This window comes from Heterodontus francisci, chromosome 18 (assembly GCF_036365525.1).
Source record: "Heterodontus francisci isolate sHetFra1 chromosome 18, sHetFra1.hap1, whole genome shotgun sequence".
Lineage (NCBI taxonomy): Eukaryota > Metazoa > Chordata > Chondrichthyes > Heterodontiformes > Heterodontidae > Heterodontus > Heterodontus francisci.
The window spans coordinates 59,434,599-59,460,081 of NC_090388.1; the positions used below are offsets into that span (position 1 = coordinate 59,434,599).

Here is a 25,483-nt window from a genome sequence, read left to right on the forward strand (position 1 = left end):
AAGCTAATAAAGAGGGAAAAAATTGATTATGAAAATAAATTGGCAAGAAATATAAAAACAAACAGCAAGAGCTTCAATGGGTATATAAAACGAGAGTAGCTAAAGTGAGCGTGGGACCCTTGGACGATGCGACTGGAGAATTGATAACAGGGAACAGGGAAATGGCAGATAATTTAAACCAATATTTTGCATCAGTCTTCACGGTGGCGGACACTATAAACACCCCACAGATATCAGATAAGCAAGGAGTTAATGGGAGAAAAGATCTTGTAACAGTCTCTATTACGAGGGACAAAGTATTTGACAAACTAATCGGATTAAAGGCAGACAAGTCACCAGGACCTGATGACCTGCATCCAAGAGTTTTAAAAGAAGTGGCTGCAGAGATAGTGAGGCATTGGTCAAAATATTCCAGAACTCACTGGATTCGGGGAGGGTCCCAGCGGATTGGAAAACCGCTAGTGTGACGCCCCTGTTCAAGAAGGGAGGAAGACAAAAAGCAGGAAACGATAGGTCAGTAGCCTAACATCGGTCGTTGGCAAAATGCTAGAGTCCATTATTAAGGAGGAAATAGCAGGACATTTAATAAAGCTCAACGCAATCCAAACAGAGTCAACATGGTTTTGTGAAAGGGAAATCATGTTTGATAAATTTGCTAGAATTCTTTGAGGATATAACAAGCAGAGTTGATAAAGGGGAACTGGTAGATGTAGTGTATTTGGATTTCCAGAAGGCAGTTGATGAGGTACCACATAAAAGATTATTGCACAAGATAGGAGATCATGGTTTTGGGGATAATGTATTAGCATGGATTGAGGATTGGTTAACTCGCAGAAGACAGAGAGTCGGGATTAATGGGTCTTTTTCAGGTTGGAAAGACGTAACTAGTGGAGTGCCACAAGGATCAGTTCTAGGGCCTCAATTATTTACTATCTATGTTAATGACTTGGAGGAGGGGGCAGAGAGTAACATATCTAAATTTGCTGATACAAAAAGATGTGGGAGGGCATGTTGTGATGAGGACATAAGGAATCTGCATGGAGATATAGATAGGTTGAGTGAGTGGGCAAAAACTTGGCAGATGGAGTTTAATGTAGGAAAGTGTAAGGCCATGCACTTTGGTAAGAAGGATCAAAAGGCAGACTATTATTTAAATGGAGAGAGACTCCAAAAAAGTGCAGGACAGAGCGATCTGGGTGTTCTTGTGCATGAAACACAAAAAGTTAGCATGCAGGTGCAGCGGTAAATAAGAAGGCAAATGGAATTTTGTCCTTTATTGCCAGGGGGTTGGAGTTTAAAAATAGGGAAGTCTTGTTACAACTGTACAGGGTGTTGGTGAGGCCGAACCTGGAGTACGGTGTACAGTTTTGGTCCCCGTATTTAAGAAAGGATATACTGGATATATTCAACAAGATCATGGATGATCTGCCCCAGACCTCAACTCCTATTTCGTGCCAGCTCCTCATAGCCCTCAATTCCCCGATATTTCAAAAATCTATCTACCTCTTCTTTAAATACTTTCAGTGATCTAGCCTCCACAACTCTCTGGGTAGAGAACTCTAGACATTCACTACACAGAGAAGAAATTCCTTTGCATCTCAGTTTTAAACGAGTGTCCCTTTATTCCGTAGCTATATCCCCTAGTTCAAGATTCACTTAGTAGTGGAAACATCTTCTCAACATCTACCCTGTCAAGCCCCCTCAGAATCTTGTATGTTTCAATAAGATCACCCTCATTCTTCAAAACTCCAATGAATAAAGGTCTAACCTGTTTAGCCGTTCTTGATAAGTCAACCCCTTCATCCCAGGAGTCAGCCTAGTGAATCTCTTTTGAACTGCCTCCATGTTGTTGAATATATCTAGTATATCCTTTCTTAAAAACGGGGACCAAAACTGTACACAGTACTCCAGGTACGGCCTCACCAACACCCTGTACAGTTGTAACAAGGTAACATTGGAGACAGTTCAAAAGAGATTCACTAGGCTGACTCCTGAGATGAAGGGGTTGACTTATCAAGAACGGGTAAACAGGTTAGACCTTTATTCATTGGAGTTTTGAAGAATGAGGGTGATCTTATTGAAACATACAAGATTCTGAGGGGACTTGACAAGGTAGATGTTGAGAAGATGTTTCCACTACTGAGTGAATCTTGAACTAGGGGATATAGTTACAGAATAAGGGGACAATCGTTTAAAACTGAGATGTGAAGGAATTTCTTCTCTGTGTAGTGAATGTCAGGAATTCTCTACCCAGAGAGTTGTGGAGGCTAGATCACTAAGTATTTAAAGAAGAGGTAGATAAATGTTTGAAATATCGGGGAATTGAGGGCTATGAGGAGCTGGCATGAAAGAGGAGTTGAGGTCTGGGGCAGATCATCCATGATCTTGTTGAATGGCCTACTCCTGCTCCTATTTCTTAAGTTCTTGTAGATGGTACACAATGCTGCCACTGTGTGTCGGTGGTGGAGGGAGTGAATGTTTGTGGATGGGGTGCCAATCAAGCGGACTGCTTTGTCCTGAATGGTGCCGAGCTTCTTGAGTGTTGTTGGAGCTGTCCCCATACAGGCAATTGGAGAGTATTCCATCACACTCCTGACTTGTGCCTTGTCGATGTTGGACAGGCTTTGGGGAATCAGGAGGTGAGTTATGCGCTGCAGGATTCTTAGCCTCTGACCTGTTCTTGTAGCCACAGTATTTATAAGCCTACTCCAGTTCAGTTTTTGGTCAATGGTAACCCCCAGGATATTGATAGTGGGTGATTCAGTGATCATAATGTCATTGAATATCAAGGGGAGATGTTTAGATTCTCTCTTGCTGGAGATGGTCATTGCCTGGCACTTGTGTGACGGGAATGTTACTTGCCACTTATCAGCCCAAGCCTGGATATTGTCTAGGTCTTGCTGCATTTCTACACAGACTGCTTCAGTATCTGAGGAGTCATGAATGGTGCTGAACATTGTGCAATCATCAGCGAACATCCCCACTTCTGACCTTATGATTGAAGAAAGGTCATTGATGAAGCAGCTGAAGATGGTTGGGCCCAGGACACTACCCTGAGGAATTCCGACAGTAATGTCCTGGAGCTAGTACATGTAGATGGGTCACTAGGATCTTTTCAGAAGCAGTTCGTTCAGGAGATGTTGAGAGGAAGTCTTCCAAAAGCTTCTCAGGAGAAATGCAGCATCAGGTGTTACAGCTATCACACCCTGTGTTTTGCAGGGTTTCTCAGAGAGGTGGAGAAAGGATGAGCTGGGTTGTTTCTTTCAGCAGGCTACAAACCCAATTGACTCAAAACCGTATTCAAAAATGAAACCCACTCTTGAGCACCATAAATCTTGATATGTCACTTCTCTTGTAAACAACTCCCATTGTCAGAAGGCACCTGTTGTTTACTTAGCTGAAGACATGTGAAAGGGAGTTCAGTCACCCTCCGATTCCGCGATAGACCGGACGAGACTCGAGCTTCTTTGTTCACCGGTTTACTGCAAGCATATGCAGGGGAGACTGCACCCATGCAAGATGGCATATGAACTCCCCGAGTAGTTTCAAAACATCATTCCTATGCCATTTTACAGATCACATTTCGTTTGCATTTACCAATCATTCTGTTACACATTCTTACTCTCTTATCTCTATCCAATTGTGTCTACTTGTACATAGCTAGGTTATCCTATTACATTCTAAGCATGTATACATTATACTATCCAATCATTAGCAAGGCACGCACGAAACTTTGACTCTTGTCTGGTTTTTATCACGCATGACAGCTTGTGGTTCATCAGGCCTTCTCCTTTGTTCACTGTCCTTGTCTTTTTCTCCCCCTTCACATGTGACATCCAGTGGCCCTTTTTAAAAAAAAAACAATCCTGCATCTATGAAATCACTTCAATCCTCCAGTGAATCCATCTCTACAATTCTAAAACAAAAGTCCTCAAAAAAATTTTAAAATGGAAGCACTTTCAAAACAACTGTTGTAATTAAACACTTTTATAAGAGCTCAATGTGTTCAATTTTACAGAAAAAATGTAAATGGTAATTAATACTATTAACAATAACATCCATGTAAGTCTCAGAAATTTCTTTTGTCAATGACATTGTTTTGGTATCGTGCAACAACAATGAAAAGCAGATAAATAATCAGTATTCACTGTGCAAGCATGGTAGACTTGGACAGCATAAATGTAATGTTGAAATTAATTGGTCTTCACAAGCCTGCTATACTTTCAGCACTCCATGAACTGCTTTGCCTGTGCTGGGATGAGGGAGCAGTACTACAGGACATGCGCGATGCCAATATCATTGCCCTCCATAAGAACAAGGGTGACCGCGGTGATTGCAACAGCTACTGTGGAATCTCCCTGCTCAGCATAGTGGGGAAAGTCTTCGCTCGAGTCGTTTTAAACAGGCTGCAGAGCTGGCTGAGCGTGTCTACCCTGAGGCACAGTGTGGCTTTTGAGCAGAGAGATCCACCATTAACATGCTGTTCTCCGTTCGCCAGCTACAGGAGAAATGCCGCGAACAACAGATGCCCCTCGACGTTGCTTTCATTGATCTCACCAAAGCCTTTGACCTTGTCAGCAGACATGGTCTCTTCAGACTACTGGTAAAGATCGGATGTCCACCAAAACTACTAAGTATCATCACCTCATTCCATGACAATATGAAAGGCACAATTCAGCATAGCAGCGCCTCATCAGACCCCTTTCCGATCCTGAGTGGTGTGAAACAGGGCTGTGTTCTCGCACCGACACTGTTTGGGATCATCTTCTCCCTGCTGCTCTCACATGCGTTCAAGTCTTCAGAAGAAGGAATTTTCCTCCACACAAGATCAGATGGCAGGTTGTTCAATCTTGCCCGTCTAAGAGCGAAGACCAAACTACGGAAGGTCCTCATCAGGGAACTCCTCTTTGCTGACTATGCTGCATTAACATCCCACACAGAAGAGTGTCTGCAGAGACTCATCGACAGGATTGTGGCTGCCTGCAATGAATTCAGCCTAACCATCAGCCTCAAGAAAACAAACATCATGAGACAGGATGTCAGAAATGCTCCATCCATCAATATCGGCGACCACGCTCTGGAAGTGGTTCAAGAGTTCACCTACCTAGGCTCAACTATCACCAGTAACCTGTCTCTCGATGCAGAAGTCAACAATCGCATTGGAAAGGCGTCCGCTGCTGTGTCCAGACTGGCCAAGAGAGTGTGGGGAAAATGGCGCACTGACACGGAACACAAAAGTCCGAGTGTATCAAGCCTGTGTCCTCAGTCCCTTGCTCTACGGCAGCGAGGCCTGGACAACGTATGTCAGCCAAGAGCGACGTCTCAATTCATTCCATCTTCGCTGCCTCTGGAGAATCCTTGGCATCAGGTGGCAGGACCGTATCTCCAACGCAGAAGTCCTCGAGGCGGCCAACATCCCCAGCATATACACCCTACTGAGCCAGCGGCACTTGAGATGGCTTGGCCATGTGAGCCCATAGATGATGGCAGGATCCTCAAGGACACATTGTACAGTGAGCTCGCCACTGGTATCAGACCCACCAGCCGTCCATGTCTCCGCTTTAAAGACAACTGCAAACGCGACATGAAGACCTGTGACGTTGATCACAAGCCGTGGGAGTCAGTTGCCAGTGATCGCCAGAGCTGGCGGGCAGCCATAAAGGTGGGGCTAAAGAGTGGCGAGTCGAAGAGACTTAGCAGTTGGCAGGAAAAAAGACAGAAGTGCAAGGGGAGAGCCAACTGTGTAACAGCCCCGACAAACAAATTTTTCTGCAGCACCTGTGGAAGAGCCTGTCACTCTAGTATTGGCCTTTATAGTCACTCCTGGCGCTGCTCCACACACCACTAACCACCTCCAGGCGCTTACCCATTGTCTCTCGAGATAAGGAGGCCAAAGAAGAATTGGTCTTCACAAATTAATTCTGCATTCTGCTCATCACATAGCTGTGGTTTGCTCATTAATTATGTTCTTTAGTAGTGAGCAGGATAGCAGAATTCAGGAGGAGATAGACAGACTGGTGAAATGGGCAGGCATGTGGCAGATGCAGTGTAATGCAGTTAAGTGTGAAGTAATAAACTTTGGGGGAAACAGTGTGGAGCAGCTAAATGATACTATGTTGCCAGGGGGTGCAAAAGTGGAAGATTCTGAGAGTGTATATTCACAAATCCTTGAAGATGGCAGAGCAGAGCAGTTAGGAAAGCATATGGGATATTTGGCATTATAAACAGGGGCAGTGAATACAAAAAATAAGGACGTCATTCGATAAGCCTTAATAAATCACTGGTTAGGCCTCAGCTTGAGTATTGGGTACAATTCTGGGAAACATACTTTAGGAAGGATGTACAGGGTTCTGCAGCCATTGCTGCTCTGTTGATGTAGGGTCTGCAAGGGAGCTCTGTGCATCAGGGACTCTGCAAGGGGGTATTGTGTACTGGCGGCTCTGAAAGTGGGTTGTGTCTGTCAGGGGCTTTGCAAGGGGGTTGTGTCTATTGGGAGGTCTGCAAGGGTTCAGGTGGGTGTGGATGGGCATTAGAGGGTATCATAAATGCTGTGTTACAGTGTGTGGTGGCTCACACTGTTGGTAAAGATGGTAGTTTAATAGTAAGTTTTAGTTTTGAGGCACATCAGACATTCTGCTCAGCAAATAGTGATAATCATACTTGCCAGGGCAGGGTTGTCTATGCCTCCTGAAGTGAACCGAAGGCCCCAGGACACCTGCCAAGGGTCTCCTACACCCTGTGTTTTTGGATCCCCCTTTGCGTGGTGAAGCGCCTCCAACAGAGGCAAGCCCAAGAGTTATAGAGTCATACAGCACAGAAAAAGGCCCTTCTGCCCATGGTGTCTGTGCCGACCATCAAGCACTTACCTATTCTAATCCCATTTTCCAGCACTTGGCCCATGGTGTTGTATGCTATGGCTTTTCAAGTGCTCATCTAAATACTTCTTAAATGTTGTGATAGTTTCTGCCTGTACCAGCTCTTCAGGCAGTGCATTCCAGATTCCAACCACCCTCTAGGTGAAAAATCTTTCCTCAAATCCCCTCTAAACCTCTTGCCCCTTACCTTAAATCTATGCCCCCTGGTTATTGACACCTCCGCTAAGGGAAAAAGTTTCTTCCTATCTAATCTATCAATGTCCCTCATAATTTTGTATACCTCAATCATGTCCCTCCTCAGCCTTCTCTGCTCCAAGGAAAACAACCCTAGACTTTTCAGTCTCTCTTCATAGCTGAAACGCTCCAGCCCAGGCAACATCCTGGTGAATCTCCTCTGCACTCTCTCCAGTGCAATCACATCCTTCCTACAGTGTGGTGCCCAGAACTGTACACAGTACTCCAGCTGTGGCCTAACTAGCGTTTTATACAGCTCCATCATAACCTCCCTGCTCTTATATTCTGTGCCTTGGCTAATAAAGGCAAGTATCCCATAGCCTTCCTAACCACCTTATCTACCTGTGCTGCTGCCTCTAGTGTTCTATGGACAAGTACACTCTCTGTACTTCCTAGGGTCCTACCATCCATTGTATATTCCCTTGTCTTGTTAGTCCTCCCAAAATGCATCACCTCACACTTCTCAGGATTAAATTCCATTTGCCACTGCTCTGCCCATCTTACCAGCCCTTCTATATCATCCTGTAATCTAAGGCTTTCTTGCTCACTATTTACGACATCACCAATTTTTGTGTCATCCATGAACTTACTGATCATACCTCCTATATTCACGTCTAAATCATTAATGTACACTACAAACAGCAAGGGTCCCAGCACCGATCCCTGCGGTACACCACTGGTCACAGGCTTCTACTCGCAGAAACAACCCTCGACCATCACGCTCCGCCCCCTGCCACTAAGCCAATTTTGGATCCAATTTGCCAAATTGCCCTGGATCCCATGGGCTCTTACCTTCTTGACCAATCTCCCATGCGGGACCTTATCAAAAGCCTTATTGAAGTCCATGTAGACTACATCAACTGCTTTACCCTCATCTACACATCTAGTCGCCTCCTCGAAAAATTCAGTCAAGTTAGTTAGACATGATCTCCCCCTGACAAAGCCATGCTGACTATCCTTGATTAATCCCTGCCTCTCCAAGTGGAGATTAATCCTGTCCCTCAGAATTTTTTCCAATAGTTTCCCTACCACTGATGTTAGACTCACTGGCCTGTAATTACCTGATTTATCCTTGCTACCCTTCTTGAACAATGGTACCACATTCGCTGTCCTCAAGTCCTCTGGTACTTCTCCTGTGGCCAGAGAGGATTTGAAAAGAGGCAGCTGTGCCTGACCCTGATGCTCCATGATAAGAGCAGCAGAAGCTGGCCAGGCCAAGAAGGATCCACATACGCCAGAGACTCTACAGGACTCGCATCACTTACCTCCAAATGTCCGAGTGACACGGTCAACGAAGACTACAAATCTCCAGGGAGGCAGCCTTCTGCAGGATGATTTGCGACCTCTGGGATTTGGGGGCCACCCTGTCCAGTAGCCCTAAAGATTACCATGGCACTAAACTTGGACGCATCTGGATCTTTCCAGGGATCCACTGGGGACGTGTACGGGTTCTCCCAGGCTGCAGCCCACTGCTGCATCAAGGAGGTGATCAATACCCTGCTCGAGAGCCAGCAGCTATGTGCACTACTGGACTGACCCTGACAGTCAGGCTGAGAGGGCCATCGGTTTCGGGGCCATAGCTGGATTCCCACAGGTGCAAGTCATAATAGATTGCATTCATGTAGCCATCAAGGCTCCCGTGAACCAGCCAGTCAGCTTCATCAATAGGAAGGACTTCCATTAAATCAACATTATACTGGTCTGTGAGCACCAAAAGCGTTTCCTGCAGGTGTGTGCCCACTTACCAGGAAGCAGCCACAACGCCTACAGTCCCAGGTGCCTCATCTTTTCAATGCCTCCTGCTTGGCTTTAGGGATGGATTCTCGGGGACAAGGGCTACCAGTTGAAGACATGGCTTCTGACGCCTGGGAGGTACCCCGCAATGCAGCAAAGAAGAGGTACAACACTTGCCATGGCTGCACCCGAGTGACCATGGAGCAGCTGATGATGAGGTTCCATTGCCTCAATTGATCTGGTGGAGTCCTGCAGTATACCCTGATGAGGATTCTGTGTATTGTGGTAGTCTGCTGTGCTCTGCACAATCTAATACTACAGAAAGGGGAGGTCTTACATGAGGAAGATATGCCTGAGCAAAAATCATCCTGCAACAATTCAATTCTGGGTACTGCCTGTGCGGAGTTTGCAAGTTCTCCCTGTGTTTGCGTGGGTTTCCTCCGGGTGCTCCGGTTTCCTCCCACATGCCAAAGACTTCCTGGTTGATAGGTTAATTAGCCATTATAAATTACCCCTAGTATATGTAGGTGGTAGGGAAATATAGGGACAGGTGGGGACGTGGTAGGAATATGGAATTAGAGTAGGATTGGTATAAATGGGTGGTTGATGGTCGGCACAGACTCGGTGGGCCAAAGGGCCTGTTTTAGTGCTGTATCTCTAAAACTAAAACTAAAAACAAGGATGATGCAGAGGAGAGACGGGCACAAACAGCAATGGATGATAACATGGCGATGGAGGCTAGACATGTTGAGTGACGAGCAAAGAAGGCAAGCGACAACCTCATAATGACTGGCTGTCAGTCACCCTGATGTCCACTCACTGAGAATCCAATAACGACTCGCCTTCATGCATGTAGTCTGCCGCCTCCTTTCCATCTGTGTGCCCTGAATGCCGATCAGCTGCAACACACACTAGTGACCATGGGAGAACATATGTTACTGTGATCTGCAGTCACATTTCCTTGATAATGAGGGCCGTGGTCACATTGGCACTGCAATAAGGGGTAGGGTGGAAGTCAAAAGCTCACGATTAAGGCATGATGGAACATAGTTTTCACACAATGATGGATAATAATTGGGACAAAAGAGCATTTAATTAAATTCCAAAGAACATATTTGCAACACCCATGAATACCCAAGTGTGGCTGGGTGCTTTTCTTAATACGGTTGTGGATGCTTCTGCGCAGTGTATGCTGGAGGCAGGCTGCTGATCAGAACGCCCCATGGTCTGAGATGACTTCGGTGGCCGTCCTCTGGGTGCCTGAGACTTGGAGGGCCCCAGCTGCCTGAGGGTTTCCTGCACCAGTGTAGCACTCACCTCAGGCTTCATGGCTGCTGGAGCTGACTCACTGGCAGACGGGCTGAGGAGCCTGTGACTACATTCTGAGCACCCTGAGGGAATTCCCCAGATGTGGAGGGCAGCCTCTCCTCTCTCTTCCAAGACTTACTGGAATTTCCCTGCTGACCAGAGAAGGATGAGTTGAGCTCATGGTCAAGGCGATGGTGTGCAGATCCTCGCGCATCTGTGGAATCTGGCTCTCTATGAGGGTCGCCAACTTCTTGATGGAGGATGCCACGCGCTCGTATGCTAGGGACATGTAGCAGTCATGGCATGGATGGACTCCTCCATCGTCCGCTCATGGCTGCATATGGCCTCTGGCATCTCCGCTAGATGTTTCCTTACCCCTCTCTGCAACTCCAACATGCCCTGTGCTGTCGATACCAGAGTCTCGTCATCAGCCTGGGGCCCAGCATGAGCCTGGCCACCCACAGACTTCTGACTATCAGAGGCCTCAGCCAGCTGTTCGGGTGTGTGTGCAGTGCTCTCACCAGCAAGTGACCTTGATTTCTAATGCCAATGGATTACCCACTGAGTTGAAAGTATCTGTACCGTTGGAAGGTGCTGGAGAGTCATGGGCTGATGTATCCTCTGAGTGGGCCTCTAACTCAGGTATCCTTCTAGGACTACAGTCACCTGCGAATGCCTGCCTGCATGATGGAATAAAAATGTGTGGGTCAGGCTGCACATATCCCATTATGGCAAACGTGCCTGATGTGGTTTTCGATCATTCATGAATTTTTCGGTGAATGGCAATAATTACTCTCTCGCGCAGGGACTCCAGTCTCCACATCAGATATAACGCGTCCACCCTGGCTCCCCGCCAGTTCTAAAACCTCTTCCTGGCCTGCTTTTAAAAATGGTGCCAGCACCTGATCTGCTGTCAACTGACACCGTAATTGGCGTCTCACTTCCTGCCCCTGCCACGTAATTGGGGTTGACCAGTGTGTCCATTATGATAAATGGCCGCCTGCTGCATTGTGACAGTGGCGTGGCCATGCACAGAAAGCTACTCTTTTCCGGGCAGGGGCGGGCTCATTAAATTCAGCCCATATTGGTGGAGGGAATGAATGTTTAAGATTGTGACTGGGGTGCCAATCAAGCGCGTTGCTCTGTCGTGGACATTGTTGAGCTTCTTGAGTGTTGTAGGAGCTGCACTCATCCAGGGAGTGGAGAGTATTCCTTCACACTCCTGATTTGTGCCTTGTAGATGGTGGAAAGATTTTGGAAAGTCAGGAGGTGAGTCACTTGCTACAGAATGCCCAGCCTCTGACCTGCTCTTGTCGTCACAATATTTATGTGGCTGATCGAATTAAGTTTCTGGTCAATGCTGACCCCCCGCGCCAGGATGTTGATGGTGGGGAGTTAAGCATTGTTAATGCCATTGAATGTCAAGGGGCGGTGGTTAGACACTCTCCTTTTGGAAGTGATGATTTGCTGGCACTTATGTGGCACAAATGTTACTTGCCCTTTATCAGCCCAAGCCTAAATATTGTCCGGGTCTAAGATTACTAATTTTAGTGGAATACAATGCTGCTACAGCTGATGGCCCACAGCGCCTCATGGATGCCTAATTTTGAGCTGCTATATCTGTTCTGAATCTATCCCATTTAGAACAGTGCTAGTGTCACATAACATGATGGAGGGTGTATTCAATGTGAACATAGGACTTTGTCTCCATAAAGATTAAGTGGTGGTTACTCCTACCAATATTGTAATGGATTGATACATCTGTGGTAGGTAGATTGCTGAAGATGAAGTCAAGTAGGCTTTTCCCTCATGTTGATTCTTTCACTACCTGCCGCAGACCCAGTCTGGCAGCTGTGTCCTTCAGAATTCGGCCAGCTTGGTCAGTAATGGTGCTATCGAGCATGAGGTTGCTTGTGAAATTCTTCACATTGGCTTGTAATAGTAAAACACGGCTGATTCTAGAATATCCAGCAGGATCAAAATCAGGCTCATTGGTCTTCTGTTATGCCCATCTCCTGCTGGATCCATGCACAAATGTTAATTACAAATTGTAAGTATGGTCTTTTAGATCAGATCAATGTTATCTCATTAGAAATGTATCATAGAATTTTAAGCACAGAAAGAGGCCATTGAACCCACTATGCCCATGCCGGGGTCTCTGGATGCTCAAGGAAAAATATCCTTATTCTGCATAAACCATAAACTGAGAAAAAAAACAAGAAATGCTGGAACCACTCAGCAGGTCTGGCAGCATCTGTGGAGAGAGAAGCAGTGTTAACGTTTCGGGTCAGTGACCCTTCTTCGGAACTTCGGACCATAAACTGAGAAACCCGATAATGGATTTATTCACTACTGCTTGATTACACTGCTATCCTGATAGCCTAATATCCAAACACCACTATCTGAATTGAATACTCTGCCAAAGCAGCTGGCTATCAAGCATGTGTATAGCAATTTATTTTTCTGTATTTAAATTAATATCATTTACTACATTACAATTTTGGAACTAATAAACGATCGGCAATCCAGATTCATTCATCTGGAAAAGATGTTCCCCAAGTTAATTGGAGACTTGGAATTCAACTTTATTACAATTCCATGTAGGACTGTGCAATAAGTGATGACTGCCCTTGGCTACTGCCATATACTGCTGTGTAGTTTCAAGGTGTTACATCTGATAACAGTAAGCAGTTTATTTCACTCAGCTGATTTCAGTTCGTGGACTTTACACTTTTTTATTCTTTCATGGGTTCTGGGCATCACTGACAAAGCAAGCATTTATTGCCCATCCCTAATTGCCCTTGAGATGGCGCTTTTGATGCAGGTACATCCACAATTCTTTTAAGGAGTTCCAGGATTTTGACCCAGCAACAGAGAAGGAATGGCGATATAGTTCTAAGTCAGGATGGTGTGAGACATGGAGGGAAACTTGTAGGTCTTGGACTTCCCTTGCATCGGCTGCCCTTGTTCGTCTAGGTGGTAGAGGTTGCAGGCTTGGAAAGTGCTGTCGACGGAGTGTTGGTGAGTTGTTGCAGTTGTTATAACCAGGTGAGAAGGGGTCTCGGGGTTTCCTCTCAGCTTTTGCCTGGTTTAACCGTAACAGGGTTTAATTTTAGAAACACTGTTTTTAGCTCCCCCTCAGTGAATCCTTGTTCACTGCTCCAATTGTAAGGCAAAGAAATCAGACAGGTTTCCTTAGATTGTAATAAGAAAGGTAGAAGTTTATTAATCTTAAACTATAATCCGGTTAACAAGTACGAATATGCAATGCGACCATGCTAGCATGCATACGCGATAAACACACATGCAGATAGAAACAGAAAGAGTAGAAAGAATAAAGGGGAAAAGTTTGAGGCAATATCTGTTACTTATTTACTGTCCTTTGAGTTCAATGTGGAGTCTTTGATTGCCGATATGTCCTGCTGTTCGTTGGGGCCCAGTTCACGCTTCAACTTGTTTTGATGTAGGAGTCTTTTGTCTCTTGTTTATGTGTCCTCTGTGGGTCCGGTGGCTTAGGAGAAAGCGAGAGAGACAGCCAAGAGAGAGGCTTCCTTGTTCCAGCTTCAGTTGCAAACTGCCATCTGTTCCTTCCTGTGTGACAGAATTCAACTCCAAGTTGGCCAGCAGGTCAGTCATGTGACTAACTGGCTTAACCACTCCTACATTTGTGGATTGTATCATTTTAGCAATCCCTGGAATGCGCTTCTTTACACCTTCAATGTCTGGTGATCAAAATCCATTAGGGTTAATTGGCCCAGGGAGTAGTTCTTTGTCTCCACAAGCACTGTCTCTTGGTATCCAAATGTCCTTTCAGCCCAAAGGTCTGGTGATCTCTTTAACAAGTAATTTCTTCACTCCAGCAACAGTTTGAGTTCCGAAGAAGGGTCACTGACCCGAAACGTTAACTCTGCTTCCCTTTCCACAGATGCTGCCAGACCTGCTGAGTGATTCCAGCATTTCTTGTTTTTGTTTCAGATTTCCAGCATCCGCAGTATTTTGCTTTTAGTTTAAAATCAATGTTCATTTGAAATTAATATGCCTCATTCTTGGCAGGTGGGGTTCTGCATGACACAGTGCATCTTGTAGATGGTACACACTGCTGCCACTGTGCATCAGTGGTGGAAGGAGTGAATGTTGAAGATTGTGGATGGGGTGCCGATCAAGCAGGCTGCTTTGTCCTGGATGGTGCCGAGCTTCTTAAGTGTTGTTGGAGCTGCACTCATCCAGCCAAATGGAGAGTATTCCATCACTCTCCTGACTTGTGCCTAGTAAGTGGTGGAAAGGCTTTGGGGCGCCAGAAGGCGAGTTACTCACCGCACAATTCTCAGCCTCTACCTACTCTTGTAGCCAAAGTATTTATATGGCTGTTCCAGTTAAGTTTCTGGTCAGTAGTAACCCCCAGGATGTTGATGGGGGTTTCAGTGATGGTAGTGCTATTAAACATCAAGGGGAGATAGTTAGATTCTCTTTTGTTGGAGATGGTCATTCCTAGCACTTATGTGAGGTGAATGTTACTTATGTGTTCAGTGTTTCATTACTGTTAAGATGTCTGGATATATAGTGAAGCACAAAAAAGAAACAGCATTGTTAGTACTCCAATGACTGCTTGGTAGTTGATATCATGGCAGTAGACTTCCATAGTTCTGCAATGACACCACTGCCCTACAGTTCTCTTTTCCACTATTCAAAATTCAGTTATTTTTAATTATTTTGGTAACTCAGACGTACTGTTTGAGCCAAGTGAGTTAAGCTTTTCAAGTGAAAATCCCTTTTCTTGTAAAATTCTATCTGTTTCTGTAACTCACATACGTAATATAAACCAACTGACTGACTTTGTAATAGTGGAATACTGCAAAATAATGTTTCCTGATACGTGTTTCCAGATTAACTTAGATTCATTTGGTAATTATTTCTGGGGTTATATCTTCCTGACATTTCTTAAAGATTTGTATCCTACTGTTTCCTGTTAGTAGTTTACCATGTACATTGCTAGATCATTAAAATTTGAAGTGATAATCAGTGAGATCATAATCTCACAGGATTTCTTTATTTGCCTCTTTAGTTCCCTAAATTGATTTCAGATGTTTTTGAGGAATCCGTAGACTTCAGCTATAACTTTTCAAAGTCCATTTTAACTCCTTCACAGTACAAACTCTTATATAGGTTTGAGCAAAATGCAGTATGTTAACTTACTTGTATATTAATAGATAATAACTTGTGATACAAAATATTGATATACATCAATAATCAGTTTTTTTTTACTTTTCATAGCTGAGTTGGCATTCCACAATTTTAGTTGCTTGAAGGAAATATCACTTTAGAAAGGTGTCCTCCTCACTGAGCTTTAACAAATTAGGCTATGTAAACTCATGTGTGAAACAGAATATATGTCTTGACTTGCATAAAAATGTAATTCTCACCATAGTGAAGCTCACTATCTACTTAGGAGTGACAGAGTAAGTTTGGGGGCGGGTGGGGGTGGTCAAATACAATTGATTTCACCCTGGTTTTTTTGTCCAAATTCAAGAAAAAGTAAATTCTTCCAAATCTGAGAGCCTGTTTATTCTGCTTTAGCTACCACTAGGTTTAGCCCCCTCCAGTCAGCTCCTGCTGATGTAGATCCTAATTCTGATTTCTTGTCATTACAAACTTGTTAAAACACAATGCAGGTAAGGCCAAAAATGACTGAAGAACCCAGCGAATCTGGGGACACTGATGTCCTGCCCATCTTAACAGCAGAATATTGTAACTCAGTTTCCTGCCCAGCAGCAGGCCAGATGGGAAGACTGAAATGACAACAGAAAGTGCCAGAAATGTTCAGCAGGTTTGGCAGTATCTGAGGAGAGAGAAACAGAGATAACATTTCAGGTTTGTGACTTTTCATCAGAACTGGGAAGACTGCCAGGAGGGAACACAAGCAGCAGGAGGTTATAGCCAGAGACCTCTCAGGATGGTCCCCTGCAATCGAAGGGGGCGGTGGGGAAGGTCAGCAATTTGGTTGGGGGGGGGGGGATGAAGTTGGCAATCAGTGGGAGATAGGGAATGGTGAGCAGCTGCGATCAGAAGGGCTGCAATGAGGCTGAAGGGGGAGGCTGGCAATCAGGACTGAGGAGGGCTGGAGATTGGGACTGGGAGAGGCCGAAGGCTTCCTTGAGGGCCGGGGGGAAGCAGTTCTGCTCCTCTTGATCCACAAAGAGTGTTGAAACAACCACTTGCTGAGCTGACAGTTCCCACTTCCTGATTTCTGTGCTCAGTTTCCTGACTCCTGGGAAACCCATACAGCAGCAGTCAGCTTCAAATCAATCTCCCAATTACAGTGTAGGAGGCCAATTTAGATATGTTAATGGGTGTCCCACCTCTCTGCCGTTTGACACTTGGATGTCTCAATATCCGCCATCGTAAAAATAATGGGCGGGTGAGTGGCAGTTTGGGGTCGCATTCTGTGCATTTCACTTTTTAACCCCTGGCTCTGGCCATCATGGGAGGTATCAATATCAAGGCCACAGATTCTCACCTGCCATTTGATATTATGGAGGGGTGGTTTTGATCTGCGACATAAAAGGTAAAAACATTGTTATATGTTTAATTAGAATGATGGTTTTATTTATATGTACCAAACTGTGAAGCATTCAGGTTTTTGTTCTCAAACATATTTAGCAATTATTGCTCTGAAATGAGCTATCTTTCACTTAATGGATTCCAACTGAGATCTGGGAGGACAGTAAAGTCAAGCATGTCAAATGAAAGAGAATTATGGGTAAAGGCCTCTAAGGTAAGAGGTGGTAACTGTTGCATGGGCTTGGAAGGAACAAAGAAATTGTGGCTTAAAAGTTACAACAAGGTTTTCTTTTATGGCTTTATAGTAGGGCATGTAGGAAAACACACTTTGCTGGAATTTCCTGTCTAATTTCTCCCAGAACACGTGAAATTAGAACATAAAGCCAATACCTGACCTAAAAAAATTGAAGAAACCTGACCACATGTGTTCCGCATACACTATGCCCAATATCCTCAATTTTACACACCTGTCTATTAATTGCACACAGAGCATTTTTACTCAGTATAATGACTCTGCCTTGATACAAAAGAGCCGCCATGAGAATTTTGTCCAAATACGCTGGTTCAAAATGGATGTAAAATTAAGCCCAGAATTTTAGGCACAGCAGGGAATAGTCAATTCTCTGGTGTTTTAATTGCAATTTTAAAAAAAATTTATCCTCAGAGACCTGTACTACATTTCCTGTTTCTTTAAATACATTATTGTGGCTTCAGTATGAGTCATATTAAAAATGGAAAAGTTTCCATGTTTACATGTTCTTAAACATGCTGCGCTTAATATGCATGAAGGTTGGCTAACTTGAAACTTTAATTTTCATACTTATAAGAGGAATATATATATGCCATCATACGATGTATGATATAAATATTAGTAAAGGCATCAATAATCTGGTATTGTATTTCATAGTATGAAAACATCCTGGAAGTATAAATGATGGAGAAGCAGTGTCAGGGCTAATTTGTGTTCAAGGTATTAATGAGAGACATTGAATGCATTCATGAATATTAAGCACAGCATATTTAAGAACATGTAAACATGGAAACTTTTCCATTTTTAATATGACTCATACTGAAGCGTTCCATGCTTCCTCAGGACCCTGATTGTTTATCCTAATTTCTGCTTGTTTGCGCCAAATTCTGGTGTAATCTAATGGGATAAGCAGGAAATTTAAGAGTAAATTGATATCTGCAAAATGGACTTAATCTTGGGTGTAACTTCCCAATTACTCCCCCACAGGACAGTCCACTCCATTAAGATTAAGCAGATACATACATATATTGAGTTAATAGAAACTTGCATTCAATGTCTCTCATTAATACCTTGAATATAAATTAGCCCTGACACTGCTTCTAAAGAAATTTCTTTCAAGCTTTTATTTTAATTCTACTGTGATTACGTGTTCCTTTTCATTCTAGCCTTATCAACCAATAGAAAGGAACCATCACCATCTATCCTAGAACAATGTTTCATAATCTTAGAGACTTCTAATAGGCCACATCTTAACCTTCTCAGCCCTATAGAAAAACATTTATACTTCTGAAGTATCTTATAACTAACCTCTTATTCCTGATACCTTCCAAGTGAATCTATGTTAATATCCTTATTATTATCTTTGAAGGATTGATTTTCAAACCCTACAATCCAAAATGGGCTGGAAGCTTCCTATGCAGAATACTGAATTTCCCAGCCAAAGGGAAAATTTTACATGACCTGCAAATACAGAGGTTGCTGTATCCCTTCGGTCAATTTTTCTTGTGATGAGTAACCCTCTGAATTTTCAGGAAAAGCACATCCCAAAGTCTTGGATGAGCTTTTATGCATTTGATGCAGTCTTCCCTAACACTCGCCCTAACAGGACACATCTGAGTTTGAAAATAATTGCTACATCCTGTACTGTGGATCAGCCCCATAGACTGGCAATAGCAGGATGTTTTTGTTAGAGAAGTTGGCATTCTTCCTAATGTATATTGTGTATTTTTAATTGTGGGTGTAAAATAATCTTTTGGTGTGAGATAGGCTACGGACAGTAGAGTTTTGGATGAGCTAGAGGTTATGATGATGGGAGGCTGGCCAGTAGAGCATTACAATAGTTGAATCTGGAGGTGACAAAAACATGGATGAGGGTTTCAGCAGCAGATGGGTTAAAGCTGGAGCAAAGACGGGTGATGCTATGGAAGTCAAAGGAGGAGGTAACGAAGAGGTTTTGGAGTCAAATAGGGTACTGAACAACAACAACTTGCATTTCTATAGCACCTTTAACTTGTGTCCCAAGGCACTTCACATGAGCGCTAGCAACAAAAAACATATTAAGCCACATAAGGAGATATTAGGACAGATGACCAGAAGTTTGGTCAAAGAGGTAGATTTTAAGGAGTATTTTAAAGGAGGAGGGAGAGGTGGAGAGATGGAAAGGTTAGGGAGGGAATTCAAGATTAGGGCCTAGGCATCTGAAAGCATGGCTGCCAATGGTGGAGCAATTAAAATAGGGGATGCACAAAAGGCCAAAATTGGAGGAGCACAGAAATCTGAGTTTATCGGGTTGGAGGAGATTATGAACTGTCTGGTTCAACCTGAAGCAGTGGCTGGGGTGGGGATGGCATTAGTGGTGAATGTATGGAGCTTTTGGCAGTGGCTGAAGACTATTGCTTTAATCTTCCCAATATTTAAAATGTATCATTAAATATGGATTATTTTGCAGTTGAAGCTAAGTTTTATAATAGTTTATGAAAGCAAAATTCAGGATGTTTAGCATTAAACATCTAATTTTTTTTAATAGATCGACCAGGTCTGGTTAATGTATCACAGATTGAACAGATGCAGGAAAGCATTGTTCAAGCCCTTCGCCTCCATCTGCACAACAACCATCCTGATGCCATCTACCTGTTTCCCAAACTCCTTCAAAAGATGGCTGACCTCCGCCAGCTGGTTACAGAGCATGCTCAACTTGTCCAGAAGATCAAAAAGACTGAGGCAGACACTTTTCTACATCCACTTTTACAGGAAATTTACAGGGATATGTACTAACACTATTGCAGTCTTTTATTAATATCAGAGGTTATATTTTACAGAGCACCACTAAGAATAATTAAGAGTGCAAAGATTACTTACTAATTGATAATTGTTAGTTACACGGTACTTCTCTCAGGTTTACTTGACATGATTGGCTGAATGTTGTGCCTTGTATGATACCTGCTCAAATTTAGAGCATAATTTGAAATAAATTGGTTTATTAATCCAATATATAGTTAAAATATTTTGTTTGTAACTAAACCATACTGTTGATTCAGATTATTCAATTTGCTCAATTGGCAATTTTCAGGACTCAAAATAATGAAGCAATTTAATTGCTTTCTAACATGATAAAAATCTAATAGTTGACCGCAGAAATTAAACTTTGAAAGGATCAATTTCTCATGAATGAATTAATCCAAAGCTGTTAATCATTGCACTCAATAATCCAGTGTGAAAGTATTTCATACAACCTCTTGCTTTCAAAGATTTGATAATTGTTTTACAATTTTTGCATGCAATAATTCAAACTATGCAGCTCATTATGGTTGCAGCCATAAATTAAACAAAATAAATTTTTAAGTGTACACCTTTTTAAATAATTTATGTAATCTATATATCATTGTATACTTTGTACAGAAAAAAGGAAAAACCACTATTCTAATCTGAACAATGAATATATTGAAAACAATTATTATTGTACAATTCTTGTAAACCAGCAGTTAAAGAAAGTTCAGACCCACGAACAACTAATTTAAAAAAAGCAAATAAACTGGCAAGCTGATCCACAACTGCCAACTATGGTTTAAATCAATCACTAGTGACAACACTTCAATATTTCTTCATTCCCCTACCACCCAAAAAAATCAGTTTATTTTTCCACTCATGATTTTATATACCTAATTTATGGAGTAAGATAACCATGATTTCAGTTTATAAAGTGCAAGTAAGAAGGGTTTATAGTATTCAACCATGGACTGCTTTTATCTTGAGTGAGATTCTGATTTGAAAGATAATTTACAAGATTGGGCGGGATCAGTGCTGTCAGGTCTCTACTGTTTTAAAGAGGATAAGAGGGAAGAAGGATGTTGAATCCTAATTGAAAATACAAGCAGAAATAAATTCTACTATGAAGTACAAAAGAATAGTGAATAATGTAGCCTGCAGTGAATATTGGTTGTGGACAATCTCTGGTAGACACAGCACACTAATCTGTAATCTCTGCTTTTGAGATTAAAACCAAAAATCTTCATTTCTTCAAAACTGTCAAAGATGCAATCTTGTATTTCCTGCACTTACAGATTGCAAACTTGGCAAGCCCCATGGACATTTTTAAATATTAAGTACTTATTTCAGACTCAAATATTTTTGCACTTGTTGAGAAGAAAAACTATGATTAAAGGTAAATTTTCTTCATTGGAATGAAACATGTTGGTCAGATTTGAATTTTATCATCTTCCTGTTAAATGCATAAAATTACTTTGACATGGGAATACTTTTCTGAAGATTTTAAAGCAAATTTTTTCTCTTTCCCTTCAAAGATGGGCAGAGGGAATTAAAGTGAATGGCAATTAGAATCATAGAACAGTTGCAGCACAGAAGAAGGCCATTCAGCCCATCAAGTCTGCACGACTCTGCAAGAACAATTCAGCTAGTCCCACTCCCCCACCCTTTCCCTGTAACCCTGCAATTTTTTTAAATCTTTAGTTGCTTATCAAATCCTCTATTGAAAGCCCCAATTGAATCTGCCTGCAACACCCTCTGAGGCAAGTACATTCCAGATCCTAACCACTCGCTATGCTAAAAAATGTTCTTTTGCCAGTCACTTTAAATCTGTGCAGTCTGGTTCTCGACCATGATTTTGAACACCTCTATCAAAGCTCCTCTCAAACTTCTCAAAGGAAAACAGCCCCAACTTTTACAATCTATCCATGTAACTGAAGTCCCTTATCCCTGTAACCATTCTCTTAAATCTTTTCTGCATAAAATCATGTCCTTCCGAAAGTGTGCTGCCCAGAACTGGACACAGTACTCCAGTTGAAGCTGAACCAGATTTATAAAGGTTCATCAGAAGTCACCTCTACATTGGGGAGACCAAACACAGATTGAGTGACCACTTTGCCGAACACCACTCAGTCTGCAACCATGAACCCGAGCTTCTGGTTGCTTGCCATTTTATTCCCCACCCTGCTATCAGGCCCACATTTCTATCTTTGGCCTGCTGCAGTGTTCCAGTTGAAGCTCGAGGAACAGCACCTCATCCTCCGATTAGGCACTCCATAGCCTTCTGGACTCAGTATTGAGTTCAACAATTTCAGAGAGAATGACTACCATTTTTTTTACATTTTTATTATTTTTTCTATTTTATTTTTTTAACCATGTGCCTGTCTTAAACTTGTTTTTTATGTTTTACTTTGTCTTTTACTGCAACTATTAGCACTCCCTTTGTCTTTTGTTCCAGGACATCTTTGTCATTTAATTTCTCCGGCCCTCAGCCCTATCACAGACCTTCCCTTTTGTTCTTCACCCCACCACCGCCCCACCCCCAGCCACCCTTCGCTTGCTCAATGTCTATTACATTTTGAACCATTGCCAGTTCTGATGAAAGGTCACAGACCTGAACCATTAAGTCTGTTTCTTTCTCCACAGATGCTGCCAGACCTGCTGAGTAATTCAAGCACTTTCAATTTTTATTTCAGATTTCCAACATCTGCAGTATTTTGCTTTTACCTCCTTGGCCCAATCAGCTTCAGCTGCTTCATCAATGACCTTCCCTCCATCATAAGGTCAGAAGTGGGGATATTCACTGATGATTGCGCAGTGTTCAGTACCATTTGTAATGCCCCAGATACTGAAGCAGTCTGTGCCCGCATGCTGCAAGACCTGAACAATTTCAGGTTTGGGCTTCCAAGTGGCAAAGAACATTGGCACCAACGAGTGTCAGGCAATGACCATTTCCAACAAGAGAGAATGTAACCACCTCCCCTTAACATTCAACAGCATTACGATTGCTGAATTCCCACCTTCAATATTCTGGGAGTTATCATTAACCAGGAATTTAACAGGGCCAGCTATATAAATTCTGTGGCTTCAGAAGGAGGTTGGAGAGTGGAAATTCTGCAGCCTTCTGACTCTCCAAAGACTCTCCACCATCTGCAAGGCACAGGTCAGGAGTGTGTTGGAATACTCTCCACTTACCTGGATGAGTGCAGTTCCAACAACACTCAAGAAGCTCAACACCATCTAGGACAAATCAGTCCACTTGATTGCCACCCCATCCATCACTGGCGCACAGTGGCAGCAGTGTGTACCATCTACAACATGCATTGCAGCAACTCACCAAGCCTCCTTCAACAGCACCTTCCAAAACTGCAACCTCTACTACCTAGAAGGTCAAGGGCAGCATATGCATGGAACACCATCACCTGCAAGTTCCCCTCCGAGCCACATGCCATCTTGACTTGGAACTTTCCTTCACTGTCGCAAAATCCTGGGACTCCTTTCCGAACAGCACTGCAGGTGTACCTACACCACATGGACTGCAACGGTTCAAGAAGTTTGCTCACCACAACTTTATCAAGGGCGAATAGGGATGGGCAGTAAATGCTCACCTTGCCAGCGATGCTCACATTTTGCGAACAAATTTAAAATAAACACCTTCCTCCAATCCAAAAAAACAACCATTTACCACTACTATCTGTTTCCTGTCATTCAGCCAACTTTGTATGCACGCCATCACTGACCCTTTTATTCCATGGACCTCAACTTTGCGAACAAGCTTCTTATGTGACACTTTAATCAAACACATTTTGGAAGTTCATATACACCACGCCAACCACATTACCGCCATCAACCCTCCCTGTTACCGCAGCAAAAAAAACTCTAACAAGTCAGTTAAAAACAATTTGCCTTTAACAATTCTGTGCTGGTTTTCCTTAATTAATCTACCCTTGTCTAAATGACTTAATTTTGTCCTGGATTACCATTTATAAAAGGTTTCCTACCACTGAGGTTAAACTGACTGGCCTGTAGTTGCTGAGATTATTCTTACACCCTTTTTTGTACCTGGGTGTAGCATTTGAAATTCTCCAAACCTCTGGTACCACCCTTGTATCTATAGAGGGTGGTAAGATTATGGCTAGTACCTCCACAATTTTCACCCATACTTCCCTCAGATGCATCCAATCTGGTCCTAATGAGCTAGCAACTTTAAGTACAGCCAGCCTTTCTAATAGCTTCTCTTGAGCAATCTTTAGCCCATCCAGTACCTCAATTACCTCCTCCTTCACTATGACTTTGGCAGCATCTCCTTTGGTAAAGATGGATGGAAAGTATTCAATTTAGTTTCTCAGTGATGCCCTCTGCCTCCATGCATAGAACCCTTTTTTGGACCCGAATCAGCCCCACCCCCCCCCCCCCCCCCCAACCTCTTACTACCCATTTACTATTTATATGCCTATAGAAGACTTTTGGATTCCCCTTTGTTAGTTGCCAGTCTCTGCTCATACTCTCACTTTGCCTCCTGTATTTTCTTTTTCATTACCCTTCTGAACTTTCTATAGTCAGCTTGGTTCTCACGAATTATCAACCTTGTTCTGCTCCATTTTACCTCGATCTCTTTCGTTATCCAGGGAGCTCGGGCTTTCATTGCCCTACATTTCCTCCTTGTGGGAATGTACCTCAACTGTACCTGAACTATCTCCTCTTTAAAGGCAAGTTTTTTTTTCATTGAGTCAGATGTTAAAAATAATATTGCAAGTAGCCAGAGAATCGTCCAAGTTTTTATTTTGTGCAATAGTTCAAAATTTCACTAATTTTTGTAGCATGGGCATCCAAGAGTTACAATGTTTATGTAGGACCTAGGAGCCTTTACCATAGCTGAAGAGCTGTAGGCCCGATTTTTCCATCATCAGAAACCCATTGGTAAAACATTCTGTGGAGTGATGAAATGCCTAAACCAGCTTGCTTACTATTTACATCATGACTACTGGGTATTACCCCCATACCAATATTTAAATGTAAAATAACTCGGAAAACGAGTGGATTATTTTACTTACTGTGGCCAACATCAACTTTAATTGGTTGGCAACTCAGCGCTGATTGGTTGCGGCGTTGCCATGGAAAATGCACCAGGGCACTATTGTCCACTTCACTCTTGTTTAATTCAAAAAGGGCGCAACGCCTTTTGCCTGCAGAGGACAGGTCCCTGTGTATTAACATATATCGCTTCCACCAAGCGTAAGTGAGCCACATTGCTTGTCTGACTGATAACCTTAAATTGATTGTTAGTGTAATTCTTAGCTCATTTGGGATTGTTCAGTAAGTGCTGTCCAATCGCAGAATCACGTATAACATTAGACATTATGTCCTGAGTTTGCAAGTACAAGCTAGTGGAGTACTGTCAGTACTCTGTCGATTGTGAACAGCTGAAGGGACGTGCTGTTGACTTGCCATCAATCAGCACCCTTTTCTCATGCAGTATAAATTGTTGCTCCGTTTGAAATTTGGCATTCTTGCCTCTGTCCTGATGAGTGTAAGACGAAAAGCTTTGACAGCATGTCTCTTTTGTCAGCAATACTCAAAAATGTATAAATTAAGCAACTGTATATTTGTATTTACACGTAGACAATTGAATGGTACTGCCACATGCCTTCTCTCTCAAAATAATAGTAATTCGCCTTCATGTTTGGGGGCTTGAGCACTATTTTAGAACACTTGTATGCCGTAACTTTGCGTCAGTTGTGTAAAATTGTATTTTTCTACT

At 42.9% G+C, this 25,483-nt stretch overlaps 1 protein-coding gene across 5 annotated transcripts in view; it reads left to right on the plus strand.

Annotated features, from left to right (window-relative positions):
• The window catches only part of LOC137379660 (peroxisome proliferator-activated receptor alpha-like), a 185,744-nt gene extending 162,199 nt beyond the window's left edge, over positions 1 to 23,545 (plus strand). For all 5 annotated transcript variants that reach the window (XM_068050817.1, XM_068050818.1, XM_068050816.1 and 2 more), the window contains one exon: positions 19,487 to 23,545. In XM_068050817.1, the coding sequence (XP_067906918.1) occupies positions 19,487 to 19,734 (248 nt within the window). In that variant the 3' untranslated portion in view covers positions 19,735 to 23,545. The remainder of the gene's footprint in view (positions 1 to 19,486) is intronic.
• Positions 23,546 to 25,483: the final 1,938 nt, after the last annotated feature.